The 22,394-nt window shown below is 39.2% G+C and overlaps 3 protein-coding genes across 4 annotated transcripts in view; 2 read left to right on the forward strand and 1 right to left on the reverse strand.

Annotated features, from left to right (window-relative positions):
• The window catches only part of ppfibp2b (PPFIA binding protein 2b), a 70,127-nt gene extending 61,781 nt beyond the window's left edge, over positions 1–8,346 (forward strand). Inside the window, exons 24-31 of one of the 2 annotated variants that reach the window (XM_065956500.1) lie at positions 131–242; positions 320–408; positions 583–705; positions 932–1,057; positions 1,705–1,893; positions 3,634–3,834; positions 5,281–5,346; positions 8,207–8,346. In XM_065956500.1, the coding sequence (XP_065812572.1) occupies positions 131–242; positions 320–408; positions 583–705; positions 932–1,057; positions 1,705–1,893; positions 3,634–3,834; positions 5,281–5,346; positions 8,207–8,269 (969 nt within the window). In that variant the 3' untranslated portion in view covers positions 8,270–8,346. Of the gene's footprint in view, positions 1–130; positions 243–319; positions 409–582; positions 706–931; positions 1,058–1,704; positions 1,894–3,633; positions 4,654–5,280; positions 5,347–8,206 lie in introns of those variants that run through there. The other variant, XM_065956501.1, reaches the window with a different exon arrangement.
• A 2,524-nt stretch (positions 8,347–10,870) lies between these two features.
• rep15 (RAB15 effector protein) lies at positions 10,871–14,760 on the forward strand. The gene is made up of 3 exons (XM_020645524.2): positions 10,871–11,013; positions 11,236–11,549; positions 12,393–14,760. Exons 2-3 carry the CDS (start codon positions 11,286–11,288, stop codon positions 12,927–12,929), a joined length of 801 nt encoding a protein of 266 aa, XP_020501180.1. The 5' UTR covers positions 10,871–11,013; positions 11,236–11,285; the 3' UTR covers positions 12,930–14,760.
• Positions 14,761–16,124: 1,364 nt separating this feature from the next.
• poglut3 (protein O-glucosyltransferase 3) lies at positions 16,125–21,999 on the reverse strand. Its single transcript, XM_065956503.1, has 6 exons — positions 21,657–21,999; positions 20,594–20,791; positions 19,369–19,657; positions 18,713–18,912; positions 17,246–17,442; positions 16,125–17,080 (listed from the first exon to the last, which is right to left on the reverse strand). Exons 1-6 carry the CDS (start codon positions 21,898–21,900, stop codon positions 16,640–16,642), a joined length of 1,569 nt encoding a protein of 522 aa, XP_065812575.1. The 5' UTR covers positions 21,901–21,999; the 3' UTR covers positions 16,125–16,639.
• Positions 22,000–22,394: the final 395 nt, after the last annotated feature.

The following is a 22,394-nucleotide window of genomic DNA, read 5'->3' on the forward strand; positions in this document are numbered from 1 at the left end:
ACAAACCTTTTCTGTCCCTCATCATCAGTGTGTAGCTCACTCTCAGGTGAACCTGTAATGTCATCTGTAAGATGAGAGAATCTTTTTTTTCAAATAAAGCAAGTCTGTTCTCTCACTTTGACTTCTTCAGGAGCTGGCAATGAAGAACACGCTCCACAGGAAGAAGCTTCAGCTCGCCATCAAGACGCTCAGCAGCAAGCATCCTGAGAAGTCTGCAGAGCTAGACTACATCTGGGTCACTCGTACGTTCTGAAAGAGAAACCTTAACAGACAGAGCTTTAATCCTGTATAAAATCTGTATTTTTTTTCTGTTCCAAAGGTTGGCTGGATGACATCGGCCTCCCTCAGTACAAGGACCAGTTTAATGATGGGAGGGTGGATGGGCAGATGCTGCAGTATCTGACTGTGGTGAGTAATAATCGATGATGTGTTTTAAAGGTCATATAGGGTTTATTCAACGCCAGACAAGTAAAGCAATAAGGAAGCTACTTTTCAGGATAAATATTCTAATTGAAAGGACTAAATATGCAGACACTTTCTTTATGTCATGGCCCTCACCTCTCTGTCTTCCCCACATCTCAGAATGACTTGTTAGTCCTAAAAGTAACCAGCCAGCTGCATCACCTCAGCATCAAGTGTGCCATTCATGTTCTCCATGTCAACAAGTTCCACCCTAACTGCCTCAAACGCAGGCCCAACAATGAGGTAAGCACAGGAGATGTGGGTGCGAGTTTATCTACTTTTGCTCTTCCACACAAAATGAAAATCTGTATTTATTTTTTAAGAAACATTCTGTTGGTGTATAATCCATCATGTCTTCATACTAAGACACAATAAAAAACATTTTCCGAATTCCAAACATGTTCCAAACTATCCGATGGTTTAAGTGTGTGTGTGTGTGCATGTGTGTGTGTATGCACCTCTTTTCCAGAACCAGTTCTCTCCCAGCGAGGTGGTCCAGTGGTCCAACCACAGAGTCATGGAGTGGCTGAGATCTGTGGATCTGGCAGAGTACGCACCAAACCTGAGAGGCAGTGGTGTTCATGGAGGGCTGATAGTGAGTAGAAAATTTCCATGGCACAACAGTATTAGTTTGAACATTTAATGTGAATTGTAAGATATATTGACAGATGTATGTGTATGAGAGGGGTGTAGGTGTGAGATGGCCATCGTCTTTCAGGCTGGTCTGGGAGGTTGATCGGGCGAGCGAGAGACTCATAGTAGGGGGTTCAGTCTTCAGAGGGAGAGGCGTATGTCGAGATGGATGGGAAGGGATGAGGAATGAGGGAAGGGGGGAGGGAAGGGATGAGGAAGGAGTGTGAATGGATGAGGAAGGAGGGAAGGGATGAGGAAGGAGGGAAGGCATGAGGAAGGAGTGTGATTGGATAAGGAAGGAGGGAAGGGATGAGGAAGGAGGGTGATTGGATAAGGAAGGAGGGAAGGGATGAGGGGGGAGGGAGGGAAGGGATGAGGAAGGAGGGTGAATGGATGAGAAGGAGGGAAGGGAGGGTGGGTAGAAGGATCTGAGACAAACGGGGTGTGGTCAGGTGACCAGGTGTTAAGTAGGCTGTCAGGTAAATGGAGGTGTGGTTTTACTTTATGACGTTAACTTAAAGATCTTTAGGTTTCTGGATTGATTAACAATAAAAAGAATCTGCAGGTTTAATAAAAACAATAAAGAAAGCATCTTGTGTTTCTGCATAGATACTGGAGCCTCGGTTCAACTCGGACACGATGGCCATGCTGCTGAACATCCCTACTCAGAAAACACTGCTGAGACGTCATTTAGCCACCAACTTCAACAACCTGGTGGGAGTACAAGCTCAGCAGGAGAAGAGGGAGTACATGGAGGCACCGGGGTACACACCACTCAGTATAACAGCTAAAGTCAAGGTAAGACGTTACAAGCACATGCATCAATATGCAGGTTCAGATAGAAAAGGAAGAACTCACAGGCAACAATGCTGCAAAGAGGAAACATACAGCTACAGTGCTGCGGCGTGCATATAGATGAGAGAAAGCACCTTAATCTGAGGTGAAACCCCGGTGTGTCAGCTCACTTTAAGCTCTGAGCCTTTCTGTGTTTAATAATGTGAGAGCAGAGAAAACCCAGACAGCTCTGGTCCTCCTCACAGAGGCAGCCCCGCTCTAAGTCCCTCTGTGCTTTGAGGATGAGAAATGGAAGAATAATCCATCCTGAATCACACTGCACACTCTCTAATGACCGATTCATGACCTTGGACTCTTCTTAGGGCTGTATTTTCTGAAGCTACTCTGTGACTTGTTCATACATTTGTGGATGATTGTGAGGAAAAGAAATTCAAGGAAGTCTTAAAAAAACTGTGGATCTTAAAGATATTCTCTCGGTGACTTTGTGAGTATGGTAAAGTGCTTTGTGATAACCTCACAGTGGCTTTACTCAGCAGGAGCAAACATGCTGTGGACACATTTCTATAAGCTGCTTTCTGGCTGTTGCCTGGTATCACTTACTCAAATGCATTGAGAGCAACACTAAAGCATCTATACTACATAAAACAAATGTGATGTTTAGAAGAGACAACAAACCAACTTCTTTCAACTGCAATAAAAAATATATATATATACATATATATATATATATATATATATATATATATATATATGTGTGAAGTTCAAGCTACATTTATTTTAAAAATTATATTGCATCAAGTTCTTAGCACAACATTCACTTATTCTACCCTGTTTATCATTGTTCGGGGAAACAGATGGCTACATACACTCTGGGCAGGAACTGAGCAACATGCTGTCCACCTAATGAACTATTCTCCAACATTGAGAGAAGAGAATCATCTCACTCTAAAGTAGTGTTGTAGTACTTAGCCCAGGACTTTGACTCGAGTCATGATTCCACGTTGACTCACACATTGATGACTCGGACTTGGACTTGGGACAACATCATTTATAATAAATGATAGTTTGGCTCTGTGATTAATAAAATCAGCCTCCACACACACATACCTAGCTACATATAAACAAGAATTCTTACAGATAATGTAGGATTAAAGCTCAGCTTGGAAGAATTTAACATAATTCAATACTCCACCCCCTTGCTCCCTATCCCTCTTCCTGCATTTTATCCCTGCTTTTTGTAACATAACAATGAGTAAGGTCTTTTACCTGCTTTTTGTAAAGTGTTTCAAGATAACACTTGTTTTGAGTTGACGCTATACAAATAAAAATTGATTGAATAAATTAATGAATGTGCCAAAGTGGAGAAGTGAAGCTTATCTTTTAACGGCTCAGATTCATTCTTAAGGATTCGACTCGTAGTGGGACTCAGGTAATGGGCACTCCACTCCGACTCTGATTCTTCTTCGATGACTCGGACTCAACTTGGACTTGAGCACTGGGAACTCAAGGCTTGAATGAGACTTGAGGTCTGGTGACTCGACCACAACACTGTTCTAAAGCTGATCAAAGCTCCACTATGCCACAACACCAGTGAGTGCAGTCAGTCCACAAGACTGAGCAAGTAAACAGCAAAGATGTGGGACCAAGAACAGTTGATCATTTCTTTTCAATCCAGTGAGATGTGTTTCTATTTATCATTTTAACAAGTCACACCCTTCCCTTTTTTATTTCTTATCATTGCAGCCGAAGAAGTTGGGTCTGTCTAACTTGACTCACCTCAGGAGGAGAAGGCCGGATGAGTCCACAGACTATGTTTGTCCCATCCAGACGTCCTCGCCACAGTCAGGACAGTCTGCGGCTAACGGTGTACAGGTTCGGCCGTACGCTGGCTTTAGAGGCCTGAGTCCCATTCTGGACCGAGAGCCCGACCGCCCCAGAGACCAGGTGGGGCACGATGACAGCAGAGCTGATCCATCTCCATGACAACAGCTTCAAGAACATTATGGCAATACTGTGTTGCCACGCTTCCCATAAGCCAATGGGCTCTGCTACTACTCTGCTTCCTTTGCTTGTGACCCATAATGCCTCATCCTCTCCCTGCTCCTCTAAACCCCGCCCATCAGCCCCACCCCGTGCCTTATGAGTGAAAAGATTCAGAGACGCCTCCATAACCCTTCTGTCAGTCATAGCTGCTGGTCATGAAGGGTGTACTGAGAACGTGAATCTAAACACTTGAAGTATTTAAATTGTGATTTCCTGTCAGATGTTTAACTGACCCGACCTCAAACCTGTGCCATGATCTAAGTTATCATGAGAGAACACAGCCTCTCTCTGGACTCCACTTCCTGTGACATCACTTCCTGTGATCCATACAGTCAAATATGGATACCTGTTTGTACAGTATTAAATATTTGTTCTAACATTTGTGCAAAATCATTAGAGGATTTTATATGCGTGTCAGTCTTTGATTTTCCATTTTAAGAGTTCTGTCTCATGGTTGAGATGAACTTGTGCAATATCTACATCTTATTAAGGAGGGTTTTTATTTAATATTTATGTTATTGCAGAAGAAAAGATGATATAGCATGTCAAGTTTGAACATGAGGTGATGATTTTGTACTGTTATTTTCATATTTACAGTATTGCTGTAATAGTATTTTTATAGTTAAGAAAACCCTGCTCTTCAGGAAGCTTTGTGCTCTTGATAATGTAAAAAAAAGATTTATCAAAACATTTAATAAACAAAATCATATGTGTGTTAAATGGATTTCTTCTTTATACTCTAAAGGCAGAAATGCCAAAGCAGAAGTCGACATGTAAAGCTTTAACATAACTTTATGTTTTCATACATTTATTTTGATATATTTTTTAAAAACAGCGAATAGGAGCCATGTCTTTTACTCATGGAGCGTCGTGTATATTTTTAAATAAACTCTCTTCCAAATCCCAAAGGTAAAGAACATGTGGTTACAATCTTTCTTTTCACTTTTGAACAAAAGATATGGAAAATATAAAGAAATAAACTTTGCTGTGTGGAGCCACAGTGGAGAGCATGCCTGAGTAATCCTCATCAACCACTAACCTGCTTTCATCTTTCATCATCATCATCCTCACCATCTTGGACGCCGCTGTCATGGCTCTTTATGACACCAGCTTCACCTTCCAGCAGACCAAGATGGCTGCCGACCATTACCATGGAAACCCGCATTAAGTTTCCTCATGGAGGGTGACTTCATGCCAGTAGAAAGTTCTCCTCTGCATACTTTCAAGATTGCAAATTGTACTAATTGCTATACAGCACAGCTTTAAAACTCATGGTTCCACTAAACGCATGTCTGTAATCGATCTTTTAATGGGTTCATTAGACTGTGTGTGTCGTGTGTGTTGCAGATGGCGATCACAGAGGGTACCATGTTGCAAATAGAAGCTCTGTCTGAAAGCATCAACAACCTTACAGTAAGCACCAACACACAAGCTGCTGCTAATGATGTGTGTAGCTGATTTGCTCAGCAAGTAACTGCTCCTTCTTGCTTGTAAAAGAAGTTTGGGTCAGTCAGATGGAAAGCTGCAGATATTATCTGAGGGAGAAACGACAGTTAAACCCCACGGGTCTTAAATAAAGTGACAGCATGACTTCTATAGAGAGCCTGCTCTCTGCAGCTACATGACTTTCTGTCATCAGGCAGATGCAGTCGAGGTTCTATAACTTCTGTTTGCTGAAGTCAATCATGTAATTAAACCCTGAGGCTTCTGATAACAGACGTAAAACCACCTCAAGCAACATCTCCATTAAACCAGTTGAGCGGAGATATCTATATTAAAATAAAACTCATGTTTACTGTGCAGGAAATTTCTTTAAACTGCAGTATTCAGCTCTTAAATTTTGAGTTATTTTTCAAGTTCTAAAACCAAATTTTGAAGACCTAACGTTGACTGTTGTGAATTCACTAATCCATTATTACAGCAACAGGTACAACGTTTCCTATCGTGCACCATTAAAGTCACACAAAAAGGAAAAATAGACCAGTAATACTTCATTTTAATGTCTATAACATTCAGATTACTAAGCAGGTACAATAAAATCTAAATCTAAATCCTGAGTTTTGTGGAGGATTAGTTGTTAGAGTCCTGTTTTGTACGTACTGATCCTACTGACACAATAATTAAATACATATATTGATCGACTTACTGTATATTGTTACGGGTTGAATGACATCAATACTGCGGCTATAAGGTTAACATGTAACTGGAACCAGCAGAGCATAGCTTGGCTATTAGCTTAGCATTGAAACAGGAAATATGCCTTGTTTACCATGTTATTGTCCAGTTTGATTTTATACACAGAAAAACAATACAAATTGTTATGAACTGGACAAAACGTCTCAGGATTGGTCAGTTACCTTGTTGGGTCTTATTGACTGAGATTAGGATTGATTAGGATTGTTGACAGCAAAGGCTAGCAGATTTCTTTTACCTTTGGACAGACAAGAAGAGTGCTAGGCTAATTGAAAAGGTTCAGCTAAATATTTATCATAAACGTATCAGAGTACCTTTTATCCTTTTATCAAAGCCAAAGTAATAAATTGAATTGTACCTTTAACTATAGAAAATACAAAGTCTTTCACGCAAATATAACAAAAAAAATAGTTTTAAAACTTTCTAGTAACATGAATTCAGTTGATACGAGCAATTACTTTGTTATCAATGTTACAACACACATTCTATTAAAAAAAAACAATATATAAGCATCCCTTTAAAATAGATTAGGCTATCTTTTATTTTTGCTTCTACATAGAGTTAGAGAGAAGAGGAAGGGAGGGAGGTGGGGGGAGAAAGTAAAAAAAAACAAGTGGAAGTATTGGAATTTCATACTTAATATGTTGAGCAAACCACATATATCAAAATGTCAAGAAACAGGAAATGTAAACACAATGAATATTTTTGTAATGAAAATGTAAAACCTAATCAAAATGCTGATTACAAAGCAGAATAATGGAAAAACATAAAATAATGTTGGAACAGTAAAGTATTTATAATAGTTGATCAATAAGATAAAAATGATATCCAGTAACAAAAGTTGGCAAATAATTTCCTCTAAAATATTATGGGATCAAATTATAAAGAGGTAGAAAAAAAACATTTGTTTCTGTCAAATACTTTCAGCTTCTGATAGCTACTTCAACTATCGTCTGTGGAAAAGGCTTCCACTTATTTAACTTTGCAGTGAATCTGGTTCTGCTCTGACCTGGGATAAGTTAACTTTCTCTTCCATTCAAAACAACTAACAGACATATTGAATAGCTTCTCTAGTTGTTTTCTCCTAAAGGACAGTGTTTCATAAACTTTGTCATATGCCTAAGGTGAACTCCAAAATCAAAGTTGTTTTATCTTTATTTTATCCATGCAGCAACATGACATAAAAAGAGTCTGTGGCGGTCTAATTGCTATATTTTTATATATTTACTATGTCTCAATACCAGAGTTAAAAACTTTGATACGATAATAGTTAAACACACAATGTCAGCACCTGTTTCAATACCACAGCAACAAAATTGGAAGTCCTAGCCACACAATATTGGGATTTGTTTTTTCATTTTATTACCAAAAAAATGTAAGCATAACCTGCACACTGTCTAAATTGCTCAAATACATTGGAAATACATTTGGTACAAAAACATTCCCAATGTATTTGAGCAATTTAGACAGTGTTTTAGATTCTACTGATCAAATAATTCAAATAACTGAGATTGTATCAGTTTAAAAGCTTTCTATGTGATTTTTCACACTTAAATATAATATAAATGAAGTATATCCTCTGAAAATAACTCTGTGAGTCATGACTGTCTACAATGGGTGTAACACCCGAGTCCCACTGTCTGTGATGTTTTCAGAGTTTTCAGAGTCCTATCTTCAGTTTGTTTACATCGCCCGGACGGCCGGCTGACTCCTCCCCTCATGTATAAAAGTTGTTTAATTGAGGGACTAGAGAAAAGAAGAATAACATACTGTACTCACTGCTTAACTGTGTTTCTAGATCACGCTCATTTCAGAAAAATTTACATGCAGTGTGAAGATACGAGCATAATAAAGATCACTAGCATTAGCATGCTAACACAACAATGCAGCGCAAGTTGTTTTGGTTTCATGCTGGTGCTCAAGAGCGACATCTGCTGGATTATAAAATCACATTTAAAGCCTTTAAATCTATCTAAAGGTAGAAAAGGTTGGAAACACCCAAACTGATCCCAGCTCAGTGGCAAACACCAAGTCCCAACCGCTCTAACCCATAACCAATCCCATGATGCTTTGCTTCCAGTACCTGCTCAGCCGAGACGAGCTGCGGAAGGAGATGAGACGGTCTCAGACAACGCTTATTTAAAGGACAATGATCCGGCGCTTCTTGCTTACTAATGCTGTCCATAAGTCTGACACCTGTACCGTACCTCGACCCCAGGCCTAACACTGCAGTGAGGCGGCCACGCCCACTTCTATAAGGCTCTGATACCTCATCTAAGAACTTCAGACCCTCTGAAGTCACACTGCAGATACAGTGGACCAAGAGACACATGGGGACATGCACAATGTGGAAAACAATCATCAAGGGTCCCTTGAAAACCTTTTCTACAATAATGAACTAAACTGTACCTAAAGCTCTGTGTGGCTTTTTTTTACTGCTTTACTTGTTTCCCTATGCAATGTATCCTAAAGATGACCAATGTGTTCTCTATACTCTGTGCTGGTTTATCAAAGAGGAGAACAGGCACACCTTAGCCATCTGTTGTCAAATGGTAATCATGAACAGCGTGTAATTTGTTTCATGGAGTCTGTGATGGAATAACACATGATGTTAGCCCAAACAGAGCCAGGTGAAAACACACTTTTACACTCTGAGAATTGTGTTGAGCCAAGTATATCAGCCTCACCATTTTACATTAAGACACACAAGAAATGCTACAACAAAGTGGTTATTTTGTCACATGAAGGGTCTCAGAGGCGGCATGATATCAAAGGGCTGAGTAGGACAAATACTCAGCCCTGACCACTGTTGCCTTGAAAGAAATTGTATTACATCAGTGGGGAAAGTTTTTTCCAGTCCAAGTCTCCAATAAAGCACTACCATACAATAAAAGCCCTTGAAATATCAGGGATTGAATGGACTTCCTCTGGTACAGTGATGGTGGTGGTAAAATGCCATCAGTGTCCTTCACAAAGTTTACTGAAAGCAAAGTGGTTTTTTTAAACAGGGAAATGTATCCTATAATTCTATATCAATGGTTTCAATATTTGACATATTAAAAAAGGGAGTTGAATTAAGTTACATTCTGTGGAACTGTGGGAGTAGGAGTCTGTAGTAACCAAATCATCCTACTCTGCTTTTAAGCATCTATTAGCTTATTGTTTTGTTTTTTTATTCCTGCAACTTTACTGATTTTGGGTTGCTTTCACCTCTCACAACATCCATGTTCCGGCAGCAGCAGCAGTTTGTTGTTGTGTGTGGTTTTGTGAAAAGTTGTATTAGAAGCACTCAAACCTTGAGCGTACAGCAGCCAAATGGAACTCCACTGAACGCTGATGTTAGTCCATGTCGGCTTGTCCTGGGCACATTTAAAGTTGACTGTGAGCCAACAATAATCATATGGTATTCGCTTTAAATGGTAAACAGTAGATGGACTTGGACTTTCTAGTCGTCTGACCCCTCAAAACACTTTTACAAAACATGTCTCTTTTACCCATTCACTCCACATTCACACACTGAAGGTGTGTGACGCTAACAGTACTATTCCATTCACACACACACTCAGACTGAATCTACCAAGGGGCAGCTGTGGCTCAGTTTGTTTGTAGACTCTCAACCAAAAGGTCAGGGGTTCGATCCCCAGCTCCTGCAGCTACAGTACATGTCCGATGTGTCCTTGGACAAGACAATTAACCCCAATGTGCTCCAGCTGCTTCAGCAGTGTGTGAATGTGTATGTATGGGATTAGTTACTTCTGATGGTATCTTTACATAGAAACTTCTGCCATCAGTGTGTGAACAGGTAGGTTGTAGGTGTGACCTACATTTACGTTTTACAAATGGTGACAATATGTCAACATGATTATTTTTAGTTGTTTCACTGCACCCAAGTTGTCATAAACATCAGCTAATGCTGCTTTAAGAATTTGTTTTGAAAATATACTGAACAAGCTGTGTGACTTATTCATTTGGAATAATTAACACTAACTGACGACAGGTTTTATTCTAAGCAGCTTCAAAAGGAGTTGTGTTGGTCAGATCTAATTTCTATAAACATGACAAGAAAAAGTGTCAGGTATCAGCTTAAGTTATTATGGTTCATTGTTTTTTTTCCCTTATTGTACTTAAATACAGTGCTGTGTTGGCAAAGGTGTAAAACTCTAACTTAATCTGACAAAATATAGAAATTACCAAACAAATGACCTCAGAAGCTAACTTTTGGTTGACATAATAAAAAAGAAGTTTAAATAAAGACTAGGCCCCCTGAGTTGTAAACAGCTTGAGGATCAGGAAGGACACTCACATACCAATAGATACAGTATGACTGCTTTTAGAAAACAATCAATGCCTTATGTATCTCCTTAAAACCATCCCCTTCTCCAACCCTACACTAAAAACAACAGTGACATTTAAAACTACTCATTTCACCTAATGTGACTTCTCAACAGTGTGCCAAACTCAAAGCTCCTGACCCTGACTCACATGTCCTCATTTGCGCTTCATAATAAAAGGAAGACAGTTAAGCATTTTGTTTACCCATCAAACCCTTCAGGCTTACCCCGGTCCTCAAGCTACTGTTCCTGCTGCTGCTGCTGCTGCCAGTAAACTTGTAAGATGAGTCTTTTGTTGACTTTCCTTAAATTTGACAAGTTCCAAACACCACACCCATGCTATGCGTGTCGGCAGAAACTCCCCCACCAAACCTGGGACAGGAAATTCTCTTTATTCTACTGAAAGTTCTGTACATATCAGGAGACTGAGCTTCATATAGAGCAGCACACACACACACACACACACACATGCACACACTTTGTATCTCAGCAGGACAGGAGACAGGAGCAGAGGGTGAATAGTGGACTCACTACAGAAACCTCCAGACACATCCTGGTGAGTATCTTGACATATTTGTAAAGCTTGTTTTTGAGAAGAAGACACAATTGTGGGGTTTGAAATGTGCCTCATGAACAAATCCTCCTTTAGTCATTGATAAAAGAAAGACTGGACAGTAGCAGTGTTTCTATGTTGTGGTATTAAGCTGCTCTTCTCTAACACTGTATGTTGATTTCAAGTATTGTTCTGTAATGTAACGATAGAAATGTATCTTTCCAGTGTATAAGAGAGACCAATCTCTGACCTCCGCCCCCCAACATCAGTCCACCATGGGCCAGACCATCCGCAAACACACTCCTAACCGCTTCCCGTCCTTTAAGCGTAGCTCTCAAAGACAAACGTCACATGCTCAAAACTTATCACCTCGACCGAGTATCTTCTCCACGTTAAGAAGGGCCCCTGTCCCCAAACCCAGTGATTTCATTCCACTGTTCAACGATTGCATCTCTGCCGCCTCATCCAGAACTCAAGAGTGCCTCCTCTTCAAAGACCCAGAGGACAAGTTCCGACTGATCCCCGAGGTGCTCACTCAGGTAGGTCACTTTGTGCAATCCAAATCCTGAAAAGTTCAGATGTTGTGTTAAATGTAAATTTGGACAAAATGTGATGATTTTCAAAAAATTTCCTTAAGCCTCCTTAATTTTTTAAAAAATAGCACCAACACAGCACATCAAAAGGTTGAAAATGAGAAGTGTCATGGAAAATGATATGTCCATTTTGAATTTGATCCCAGCAGTGTGTTTCAAACAAGTTGGGACAGGTTCATGGATTACCACTCTTTATTTTAACAACACTTTGTAAGCTTATTGGGAACTGAGGAGACCAATGTGATGGGGCCAGCTCCCTCTGCTTTGTCAGCGGCGTATGAATGTGTATAAATGGGATTAGTTACTGCTGATGGTCTGATGGTTCTGATAGAAGCCTCTACCATCAGTGTGTGAATGTGTAGGTGTGACCTGCGGTGTAAAAGTGCAAAGTGTACTAAGTGCTTTGAGTCGTCAGAAGACTAGAAAAGTGCTATACAAGTTGGATGCCATTCACCATTTATACATTCAGAGTGGGGTTTTGCAGGGTGGACCCTCTCCTCTTTTGCCAAGAGAATCCAGATCAAATCTAATCTCATCTGTTTAAATGCAAAACTGTGTGAGGACCCTAAGACCATGGCTATGGAAGATAGGTTTTTGGCCTTGTCCACCTCATACATAGATGTATTTAGATTTCAATAATATAACATACTGTAGACTGTGAAATCCCATGATTGTTTTTTACACTTTACACAACATCAGAACTTTTTTGGGAGATTGGGTTGTTCTCAAGAAAACATGAAGACAGCACCCGTCTAAAACGTTATGGTTTTTTTACCTTTTCTCCCATAGGTCTTCCTGATGACCTACATCTCTCAGAGTGTCTGCCTTAACTTGACAGACACCTTCAACTGCACAGCCATGACCCCTGAGCAGCGCATTCTCCTGGGGGCCGACTGGGTCTGGGCCCTGCTGGAGAAGCCCACCAAGAACCCTCAGATTCAGATTGCTGTGCAGGTCATACACCTGCCCGACAGGGAGGACTGCAAGGACAACTCCGCAGATGTCAGTGAGACGGTCCTGATTGCGCAGAAAGAGTCCAGCAACAAAACCATGTGTGAGAGGTTGGTGGACTTCTGCACCTCCATTGGAAAGGACTGCTACGCCCTCTTCTTGTTCATGGGGAAGAAAAATGACCCCGGAAATATTTACGGAGTTCTCAGCAACAACTTTGAGGCGGCCATCGGGAAGTGCAACAAGATTGACAGAGTTTTAATCGAGAACTTCTTCAAAGGCTCGAGGTACCTCCACACACCCACAGGAATGATGCAGGCTATCGTCACCAAGAAAAAGGGAGACCCTCTCACGCTCATGATTAAATTCAGCTGAACCAAAGGGACTCAAAATAACTGATGGCTAATAACATGTTCAATGTGATAGAAAGATACTAACTTTAACAACACAGAAGATCTTTAGAGAACACTCAGGTTCTTTTCAACCTGTTGATGATGTTACATTTAGTGAGTCAGTTCACTTTTCTCATGTTTACTTAAAGTCCTGTTTTCTTACAAACTAGCAAACTAAACAAGACTAAACATACTGCACTTATGTGTCTCTTCAAGAGCTTTAGGAGTTACTTTACCATTTAAGTTCACCCACTTCTCAACAACAGAGTAAGGGTAACTGGGAAGTTTTAATGATAGACAAAAACACGCTCAACTCCTTTTCAAAGACATGTGACATGTTTTTACCTTCTTTTTTTGGTGTTTCTGAAATAAATTGAGTGTGTATTTGATGCTATGGCTTTTTTCACTGTAATATTCAGTACACATAATTGTTATAATTGTACAACAAAGGAAATGTATTCCCAAAGTTGAATGTAGGCCGAACTATCACTAACTTTATCCTTTCATTTCCAACCTCAAGAAAAAATGTTTGGCCAAGGTTCGCCACTGAACGGAATGTGCTGGGGTGTGTTTTTTTTTTTTTTTTTGCATTTTTGCCTTTATTGGACATCTGACCAATCTCACCCCCCCCCCCCCCCCCCCATTACAATGTGCTGCTCTATTCAAGTGTCCCTGTAGGTCATGACAGCATGGAAATGAGACCGTGCAAAACGACCCTTAGGCTGAAGCAGCTAAATGAATGTAAATAAGTGAAGAATGTGTAAATAATGATATAGATGATAGCTTGATTCCATTGATGTGTTTACTCCTAGGATCACGTCATTGCAATTGGTGTGTTTCTTTTATGATTTGAAGCTACAACTTAAGGTAACAGTGTCATCATTATTGTTCGTAGTCACACCTTTCCTGCTCTGAAAAGTCAAACAATAAAAAGTCTGTGCTGTAAGACGTAGAGGACTTCATGTGTGCTGTAAGCTAACATGAGTGAATGTTAGAGTGTTACATGTGTGTCTGTGAAGAACCTGAAAATCAAAGCCTATATGAGTTGTCATCCATCCTGACACTAAAGAAAGCTCCAAACTCAGCTGGAAATTGAAGTTCAATCAGACCAGGTTCCTCTCTGACACATCACATACAAACAGTGGGAGTCTTGGTCAGTCTTCTCCATAAACAAATGATCATGTTCTTTAAATCTGCAAGGCACACAACAATGAACATAAATGTACACACTAGCAACAGAACACATGTTAGAAACCAGTTTTTGTGTTGTTTTCTATTTTACCATAAACTACAGGGTTTAGCACAACCTATGTTACAGTTAAGGTTTAGAAATGACTAGTTTAAACTGAAGAGAACTTTCTTGATTCTAATTAACAATTATCTCTCCTTGATTCTAAATAATTACTGTTTAATTGAAGGAAGAATGAACAGTTTCTACAGTGACTTTCTAGCGTGTTTGGTTCTATGTGTAGCTGCTCACAGACCACTTGATGAAGGTGACAGACGTGTCTTTTTCTTTTATCAGAGACTCTACCATGCATAAGGTATTACACACTTAAGGTGACGAGGGTAACTAAAGATCTTATATGTTCTCTTGCATATTAAAAAAGTCTTTGAATGCTAACATTGTATCATTATGCAGCCAGCAGGGATATAACATACTGTATTATATAGAATAGTTATAAAACTTAATTGTAACATGATTTTGTATATCTGCAGAAAATGTTTGTTAATTAACACAGATGTTTAAAATATTATAAATTGCTCTATATGTCACACAATACTTTTAAATTAAATACTAACATGCATCAAAATAGTGTATGTCGGGTTTCATTGCTGTGATCATCATTATATATATTATATACTATGCATTGATTTACTGCTGGGTCTCTAAGAATTTGAAATGAGAAATGCCAACTAAACTATCTGTTGACGTCATTGGTTAATGTTAACAGTCGTACCTACAGCAGGGCTGGGAATCTTTGGCCGTCGCACGATTCGTCTCAGAATCTATTTCTGATTCAAAGTCTATTTGTGAATTAGTCCATACTTCAGGATAAACTCCAGTCATCTGTGAGACTGGCTGAACTTCTTGCTGCTTCATTGTAATGAGTTAAAGAGCTAGCTTTAGCACTTAACAGGAAGTGACTGATGATGAGCGAAAAAAAAGATCCATTTTGTAAGTTATGAATCTATTTAAAATCTCAGAAGATAAGAATCTCCATTTTTACATAAATGTGTTTTTCCCCACCTCTATCACATCCTTGGAGAACAGAATAGACAAAATGTTTTGAGCCTCTGTACAAAAAATAGATTTCAAAGATCATGCCTGTTGTTTCTGGTTTATGCGCCTGTCTGTGTCTGTCTGTCTGTGTGTGTACCATCTGTGTGTACTGTCACTTATGTACCCGCAAAACACATCCAAACACACAACAGAAACAGTTACAGGTGGACCTGCAGAGACCAGAGAATCATGCTTAAGAGTACAGCAACAGATTAATACAAGATACTAAGACTCATAATGAGAAGAAAATACTAATAAAACATATTGTTATTGTACGACAGTGAAGGCAGTGAGTGATCAGGGCAGTGTATCTCAAACCTATGTTTTGTTTTCAAATTAAACTTAAAGCCCATCCAGGTCTACACTCCCTCCCGCCCACTACGCTCTGCCAATGAAAGGTGTCTGATCCAACCTGCACAACAGGGTCCTAAGTCTCTGACTAGACTCTTCTCCTCTGTCGCCCCCCGGTGGTGGAATGAACTTCCAAACTCCATTCGATCTGCAGAGTCCCTCTGCACTTTTAAGAAAAAGCTAAAGACCCAGCTCTTTCATGAATACCTACTAACTTAATGATGATGGTCTCCATATTATTGATGATGATGATGGTAATGACAATGGTTTTTGTTTGATGACGACGTATGTGTATGTATGTTAAGTCACTATCTTCTGTAATACAGGTTTGAAAAACTAAGTAAGATGTTCTAACTATAACTTAGATAGAACAACTGATTTTCAAGACACTCAGGTAGAATTTACTAGCACCCTTGGCAGATATTTTGACTCATTGGTATGCAGGCTTTATTACTTGAGTTTCATATCCTTGAAAGAAGACGTTTATCTGGACTTGTTGGAGGAATGTGGCTTAGAATATTAATTAAAAACTAGACAAACACGCTTGCTTAGATTTGAGTTTTTGCAGTGTTTGAAAACAGATTTAACAGACTTAACGCACAACAGACGATTCAGAGTATTTTACTATTAGGGGGTAAGACTCAGTTTGACCCTATGAGCACAATGACCTCTCCATAATCAAAGCAAAAGGCGTTAACAGTAGACGACAAAGAAGCAGAGCTGTGCTCATCAGGTAACTAACAAAAAAACAAATCCCTTCTCGATGCATTCAAATTCCATCTTAAGTAAAGCCTTATGAAGTGCTAAAGATAAGATCTATTTATTTTACTATAAAACCACTTACACATATCCAGGCATCCAATATGAAGGCACATTAACATTACAGTAAAAACACATTTTGTTTCTTGCATTACTAACTAGAGCTTTACTCAAGTACAAAAACACACAGTATAAAAGACAAAAAGGGACATCAACACGTTTGTTGACAACACTGTTGATGGACAGGAAAGTTTCACAGAAAAAAAAAAACAATGACTAAAGAATGAAGGCAGATTCCATCATAGTTCCTCCTTCTTGTTGGTTTCTTCTTTGTGGCTCTGACGCTCACACGTGCACACAGCAGTGGGGTCGTCTGGCTGAGGCACCAGCTCCATGTCCACATGGCGTGTAGGCTGTCCCGCCTGCCGCTCCGAGTACATGTGCAGCACTCTGTAGTAGTAACAGTACAGTCTGCCCGGCTGCAGCAGCTCTCTCGCTGCCGCCTGACCGGCTCGGGCGATCTTTTGTGCTTCAGCATCGTTCTCTTTGGCCCACTGGATTTTTTCCAAAAGGTCTGACAAGTTTCTCTTCACAGGAACGTAGTGACTTCCTGCTTTTAGGTGTGTGTAGAAATATTCATAATACTGAGAATCCTGCTTCAGAACCACACTGTTACCCAGCATCAGGTAAGGGAAGCGGTACGCTGCCACTGTTCCGTCCACATTCACCTGATACTTGTACTAGAGGAGGGAGAAATGTATCATTAACTAGGTCTTCATCATTTTGTGTTTCATTAGTTTTCTTAAGCTAAGGCTACATGTGACTGTAATTAAGGATTCACATCACAGTTACACACATAACCTGAATTATGATGAAATGTTCATGTATTTATCTTGTTCACTCACCTTGAAGAAGTCAAAGAATCCAACAAGCGGGGCTTTGCCTACATGCTTCTCCCTGTCCCTGAAGAAGAACCATCCAGTGATGCCGGCGTCCAGCAGCTCAGGGTTCTTCTTGGACAGAGAGGCCAGGTGAAGACGCTCCTCTCGACTGTCCCGACCACGGAAAAAGGCTTGATCTGTTTTGTTTATCCACGGAGGACCTGGAAGGTTAAAGTGATGAAAATGTCAACCACCCCCCCCAAAAAAACATTAACATTCAAACACGTTTGTTTACAAATGTTTTTATACATTTGAATATTTTATTCAGTTTTGCAGCTATATTTAAAAACTCAGAAAACAACTGAATCCTGTCACTGAACTAATCTGAGGATCTCAGGAATGAATTGCCACTTTACAAAAGATAAGGAGAAATATTACAGTCGTATATACATGTGAACCTTTAATGGTACATAGGTTTATGTTATGGCCCTGGAAGAGCTTAAATCCCCCTCACTCTCGGGTTACCTGCCACAGTGCCCGCCCTTAAATAAGAAAACAACTACAGACCATTCTCATACAAACATCAGGATCACAGGTGTTCATTGAAATGTAAACATTAACGGCCATTTGTATCATTTTAGTTTGAACCCAAGTGTTGATATTTTAAGCAACTCTCCCTGATTCTGTCAAACTTTTTTGAATTAGTCTCAAGGTGGCCTCATTTTTTTTTGTTTTTGTTGTTGTTGTTGTTGTTGTTGTTGTTGTTGTTGTTGTAATAACGTAAAAAGCTAAATCCATCACTTGTCAGTCTGTTCTTTAAAAGTTGCAGTCCATGTTATTAAAAGCCTTAAAATAATCACTGAAAAAGTGCTGCAGCCCTATTTTGACAACAAATAATATTCTTCATGACCAACAGGGAAACCCTGTGCACAGCCAACCTAAGTCCAGGTGCCGCTCAGTCTCAGGAACATACAATGAAAAAGAAATCAATTATCTGTGGCTCATTAAAAATGACTTTGTTATTGTGAGCAAACAACGTGTTTGGCCTCTAGCTTCCTCAGGTTTGACTGATTTATTATTGACGTAATATTCTTCACGATTTAGGAAGCCATCAATATATCTTATACTGTATCTTCTTTTTCATCTCAGACTAGAGATTAAAAAACAGTTATTTTTTTCAGTTTTGGAATTTGTCAGTCCCAGTGACTATGATGTGAAGATGACGGCTGACTTCCTCCATTACAGACCTATTTCCTGAAAGGTTTGGATGTTGTGTGAAATGTAAATTAGAACAGAGTCTAAAGATTGCAAAACATTGAACCCATATGTTTAATATGTATAGGGGTTCAATGTTATGCAAATCACAGCATTCTGTTTTGATTTACATATAACACAATGTCCCTACTCTTTAGTAAATGAAACACAGCTTCAGTGTCACTAGTGCGTGTGTGTGTGTGCGTGTGTGTGTGTGCGTGTGCCTCTGAGTGTTACCTGTGTTCCCCTGGACAGACAGCAGGTCAATGGTGACACCTCTCATGGACTCCAGCGTGGAGTGTGTCACCTCGTAGGTCGGGAGGACAACGTCGCGTGTTTCTGTAGAGCCGCACCACGACAGGATGGGAACAGCATCCGTCCTCTTCGTCTCTAATGGCCAGTCACCGACATTGATGTAAAACTCCACATCCGGCAACCTCACCTTCAAATAAGATAAGATAATCCTTTATTCATCCCACAACGGGGAAATGTACATTGTTACAGCAGCAAAGAGCAAAGATTGCAAACAAAAAGTGAACACAGTACAATTTAAAGAAAAAAAGAAAAATTAAGAATGTACAAAAAAAATAGATATCACAATATAGAATTTTAAAAATAGATTTAAAAAAAAGATCAGTTGAGAGCTGCAGTTTTGACAAAAATGGAGTCAGAATATTCAGTGTAACACAGACAGACATAAAGTGTAACATGTTATTGCACAAAGTGGTTTTGTAATTTGTTACGATAACATTAATATAACATTATTATTGCACAAGGTAACAAGTGTGTCAGAAGTGGGAAATAAAGTAAAGTAAGCATCAAAACAGACTGACATCACATGACGCCTTTGCAGTCTGTTTGCAGTTGTAACAAGATAATGAATAAAAAAAGACCTCACCTTTCTCATTAGAGAGAGCAGCATTTCATCAGAGAACATCTTGAAGTCGGTGTATTTTCCCAGAGTGCGGCGGTGCAGCTGGTTGTTGATGATGGCGTAGTGGATGAGACCTCCTCTGTTGCTGAATCTCTGAGGGACTTCCTGTCTGAGACGCTGCAGGTCGATCGTTGGAAACGACTTGAAGTCTGCTAGGATCTGAGGCTCCTCAGCAGGACACTGCATGATGCTCTGCCATACAGGGGCATCAGACTTTGGACAGTCACAGTACTCATGATAGATCGGACCTGAGCGGTACAGATAATACTCAGGGTTAAAGGAGGGAGGCAGACGACAGTCAAAGCAAGATTACATTTCTTGCATAGATCCTGTATCAAATGTTACTGCTTCCTCACTGGTCCATAACACTGGTCTGAAGCAATCAAGTTAATTTTGATAAACATCAAAGTAATGTGAATGCTGAAACTGTTCTTTATGTGTTACATTAACGCCCACTGGACTTTAAAAATGTATTTTCCTTCCATGCACTCTGTGAGTAGTTACATACACTAAGATTTGTTTTTCATAGTCCACTACACAGCTCCTACATTGCACTTTTTGTACATTTTATGTTTTTTATTTTAATTTTTTATATTTTACATTTATAAATTCTATTTTCTATATTGTAATATCTTCTTATACTGTATTATTGCAGTTGTTGCTAGTTCTGCGTTATTTCCTGTTCATGTGTAAATGTACTTGGCAATAAACAATGATTCTTAAGTTATTTTTGATATACTGTTTATGAATATGTATGCACAGTTGTCCACTTGTACGCGCTGTCACCACAGAAGAAGAAGGCTCCTGTTCTGATTCCCTACTGGACATTGCCTTTCTTAGTCGAGTTAGCATGTTCTCCCTGTGCATGTGTGGGTTCTCTCCGGGTGCTCCGTCTTCCTTCCACAGTCCAAAGACGTGCTCGTTAGGTTAAGTGGTGACTCTAAATTGTCAGTAGGTGTGAATTTGAGTGGGACTAGTTGTGTATCTGTGTGTGAGCTCTGTGGACCAGGCCTTTTAATGACAGGGCTCTTTATTGTATGTGTGCATGTTGGGAAGTCCCCACCCTCCTGTCTTGCTGTTATAAACCTGCTAAAGGGCATTAACAGGGAAATCTTTCCAAATAAGTATCACAGGTCAATAGGAACCAATGTCTGGTGTTTACAAATGCATGTCTGGACACAAACCTTGGAGGGTATAAGGTGACTTGGCGACAGCAGCATCTTGGTGTAGGACTTCAATCTGAAGGCCTTTGAGCACAGTGCCATAGAGCCGGTACCTGAGCAGGAAGGAGCCGTCTCCTCTGTCCAGAGGTGGAGGGACGTGGATCCGGATGTGCTCCTTCTTGTCCAGTGGACTTATCTTCACCTTGAATGTATCTTTACCTAAACAGCCATGTAAAGAACATTTCAGTGCCTTGTATAAATTGATTTAATCTTGCATGCGCCGGGTCCTAATCATAGACTGTAAAAATAAGAAAACACATATATATATATATATATATATAAGAAATAAATAACAAAATTAATTAATTAATTAATAAGAAAAAAAAAAAATATAAGAAATAAATAAGAAAATAAATGAATAAATAAGAAAAAAAAAAAAAAAAAAAAAAAAAAAATATATATATATATATATATATATATATAAGAAATAAATACATAAATAAGAATATATATATATATATATATATATATATATATATATATGAAATATAAGAAATAAATTAGAAAAAAATATATATATATATTAAATATAATAAATAAATAAGAAAAAAAAAAAATATATATATATAAGAAATATAATAAATAAATAAGAAAAAAAAGAAATATATATATATATAAATATATATATATATATATTAAATATAATAAATAAATAACTAAATATATAAATAAGAAATTATATATATAATATGCAAATGTAATAAAATAAGTCCTAATACATGCACCAGCTTTACGGTAGTTGACCAGAGACCTTTTGTTGCAGGAAGTGAGACATGAATTAGGCTACCCTGTGGTTATTAAACTGAATGTGTTTTATAGTCACAAGTCGTCGACACGAACAAAACACTCAAGAAGATAGTGACTTACTCTTTTAGAACATAGCGTCACATAATAAAGACTACAAAGTCAAATGTGTTAACATGATGCACCCTTAGCTTGCTAACAGCCGCTCTGTCGTTTCCTTGATGCCACATATTGCCCCTAATGACACTGAAATGACAAAGTGAGCTTGTGTTCAGCTCACCTGGAGACAGTGTCAGGTTGTCTCCCTTTGAATCCACCGCCTGAACAAAGAAGTGTCGGACTGGTAACACTGTGTCGGGGTTCAGCCCTGGACCCCAGATCATACATCTCCCTGAGTTGATTCCTTCACAGACAGAAACCGGGAAGTTCGTGCTGATAAATACCACGAATACAATTAATTTACAAAACGATCCACTCACAAAGGGTACACACAGATGCAGGCTGCGCTCAGACACCATATTCATCACACTGCTAACCTCTACACGTCTGAATGTTTTAATAATCACTGTAAAGTTTGACAGAAACTCCTATGCCGACATGTTGGTGAAAAAAAAACACGCCCATTATCCTGTGATGCCTTCATGAAATGTGGGGAATGTTAGCTGCCAGATTTGCAGTTCGTTGTGGTGTGACGCTCAAACAAAGAGGTCTGAACTTTGTAGGCTACTCATCATCAGTCCTGGATCTTTTGACTCTGTAATTAAATGCTGCAGTTAATGATGGAGATAAATGCAGGCTCTACTAACGTGTTTTAAAGACATGTATATGGTAGACTTCCTGATAATAATGAGTTTATTAGCTACTATAGATTGCTGGTAGGAAGGTCGGATAACTACGGAAGAGGATTAGGGCCACTGAACAAAAAAAATGTTGGTTCTGATTTTTTTTTTATACTGACTTTAGTCTCAGAATTCTTTTTTGTTTTGTTTTACTTTTTAGTGGCCCTAATCCTCTTCTG

This window comes from Labrus bergylta, chromosome 7, assembly GCF_963930695.1.
Source record: "Labrus bergylta chromosome 7, fLabBer1.1, whole genome shotgun sequence".
Lineage (NCBI taxonomy): Eukaryota > Metazoa > Chordata > Actinopteri > Labriformes > Labridae > Labrus > Labrus bergylta.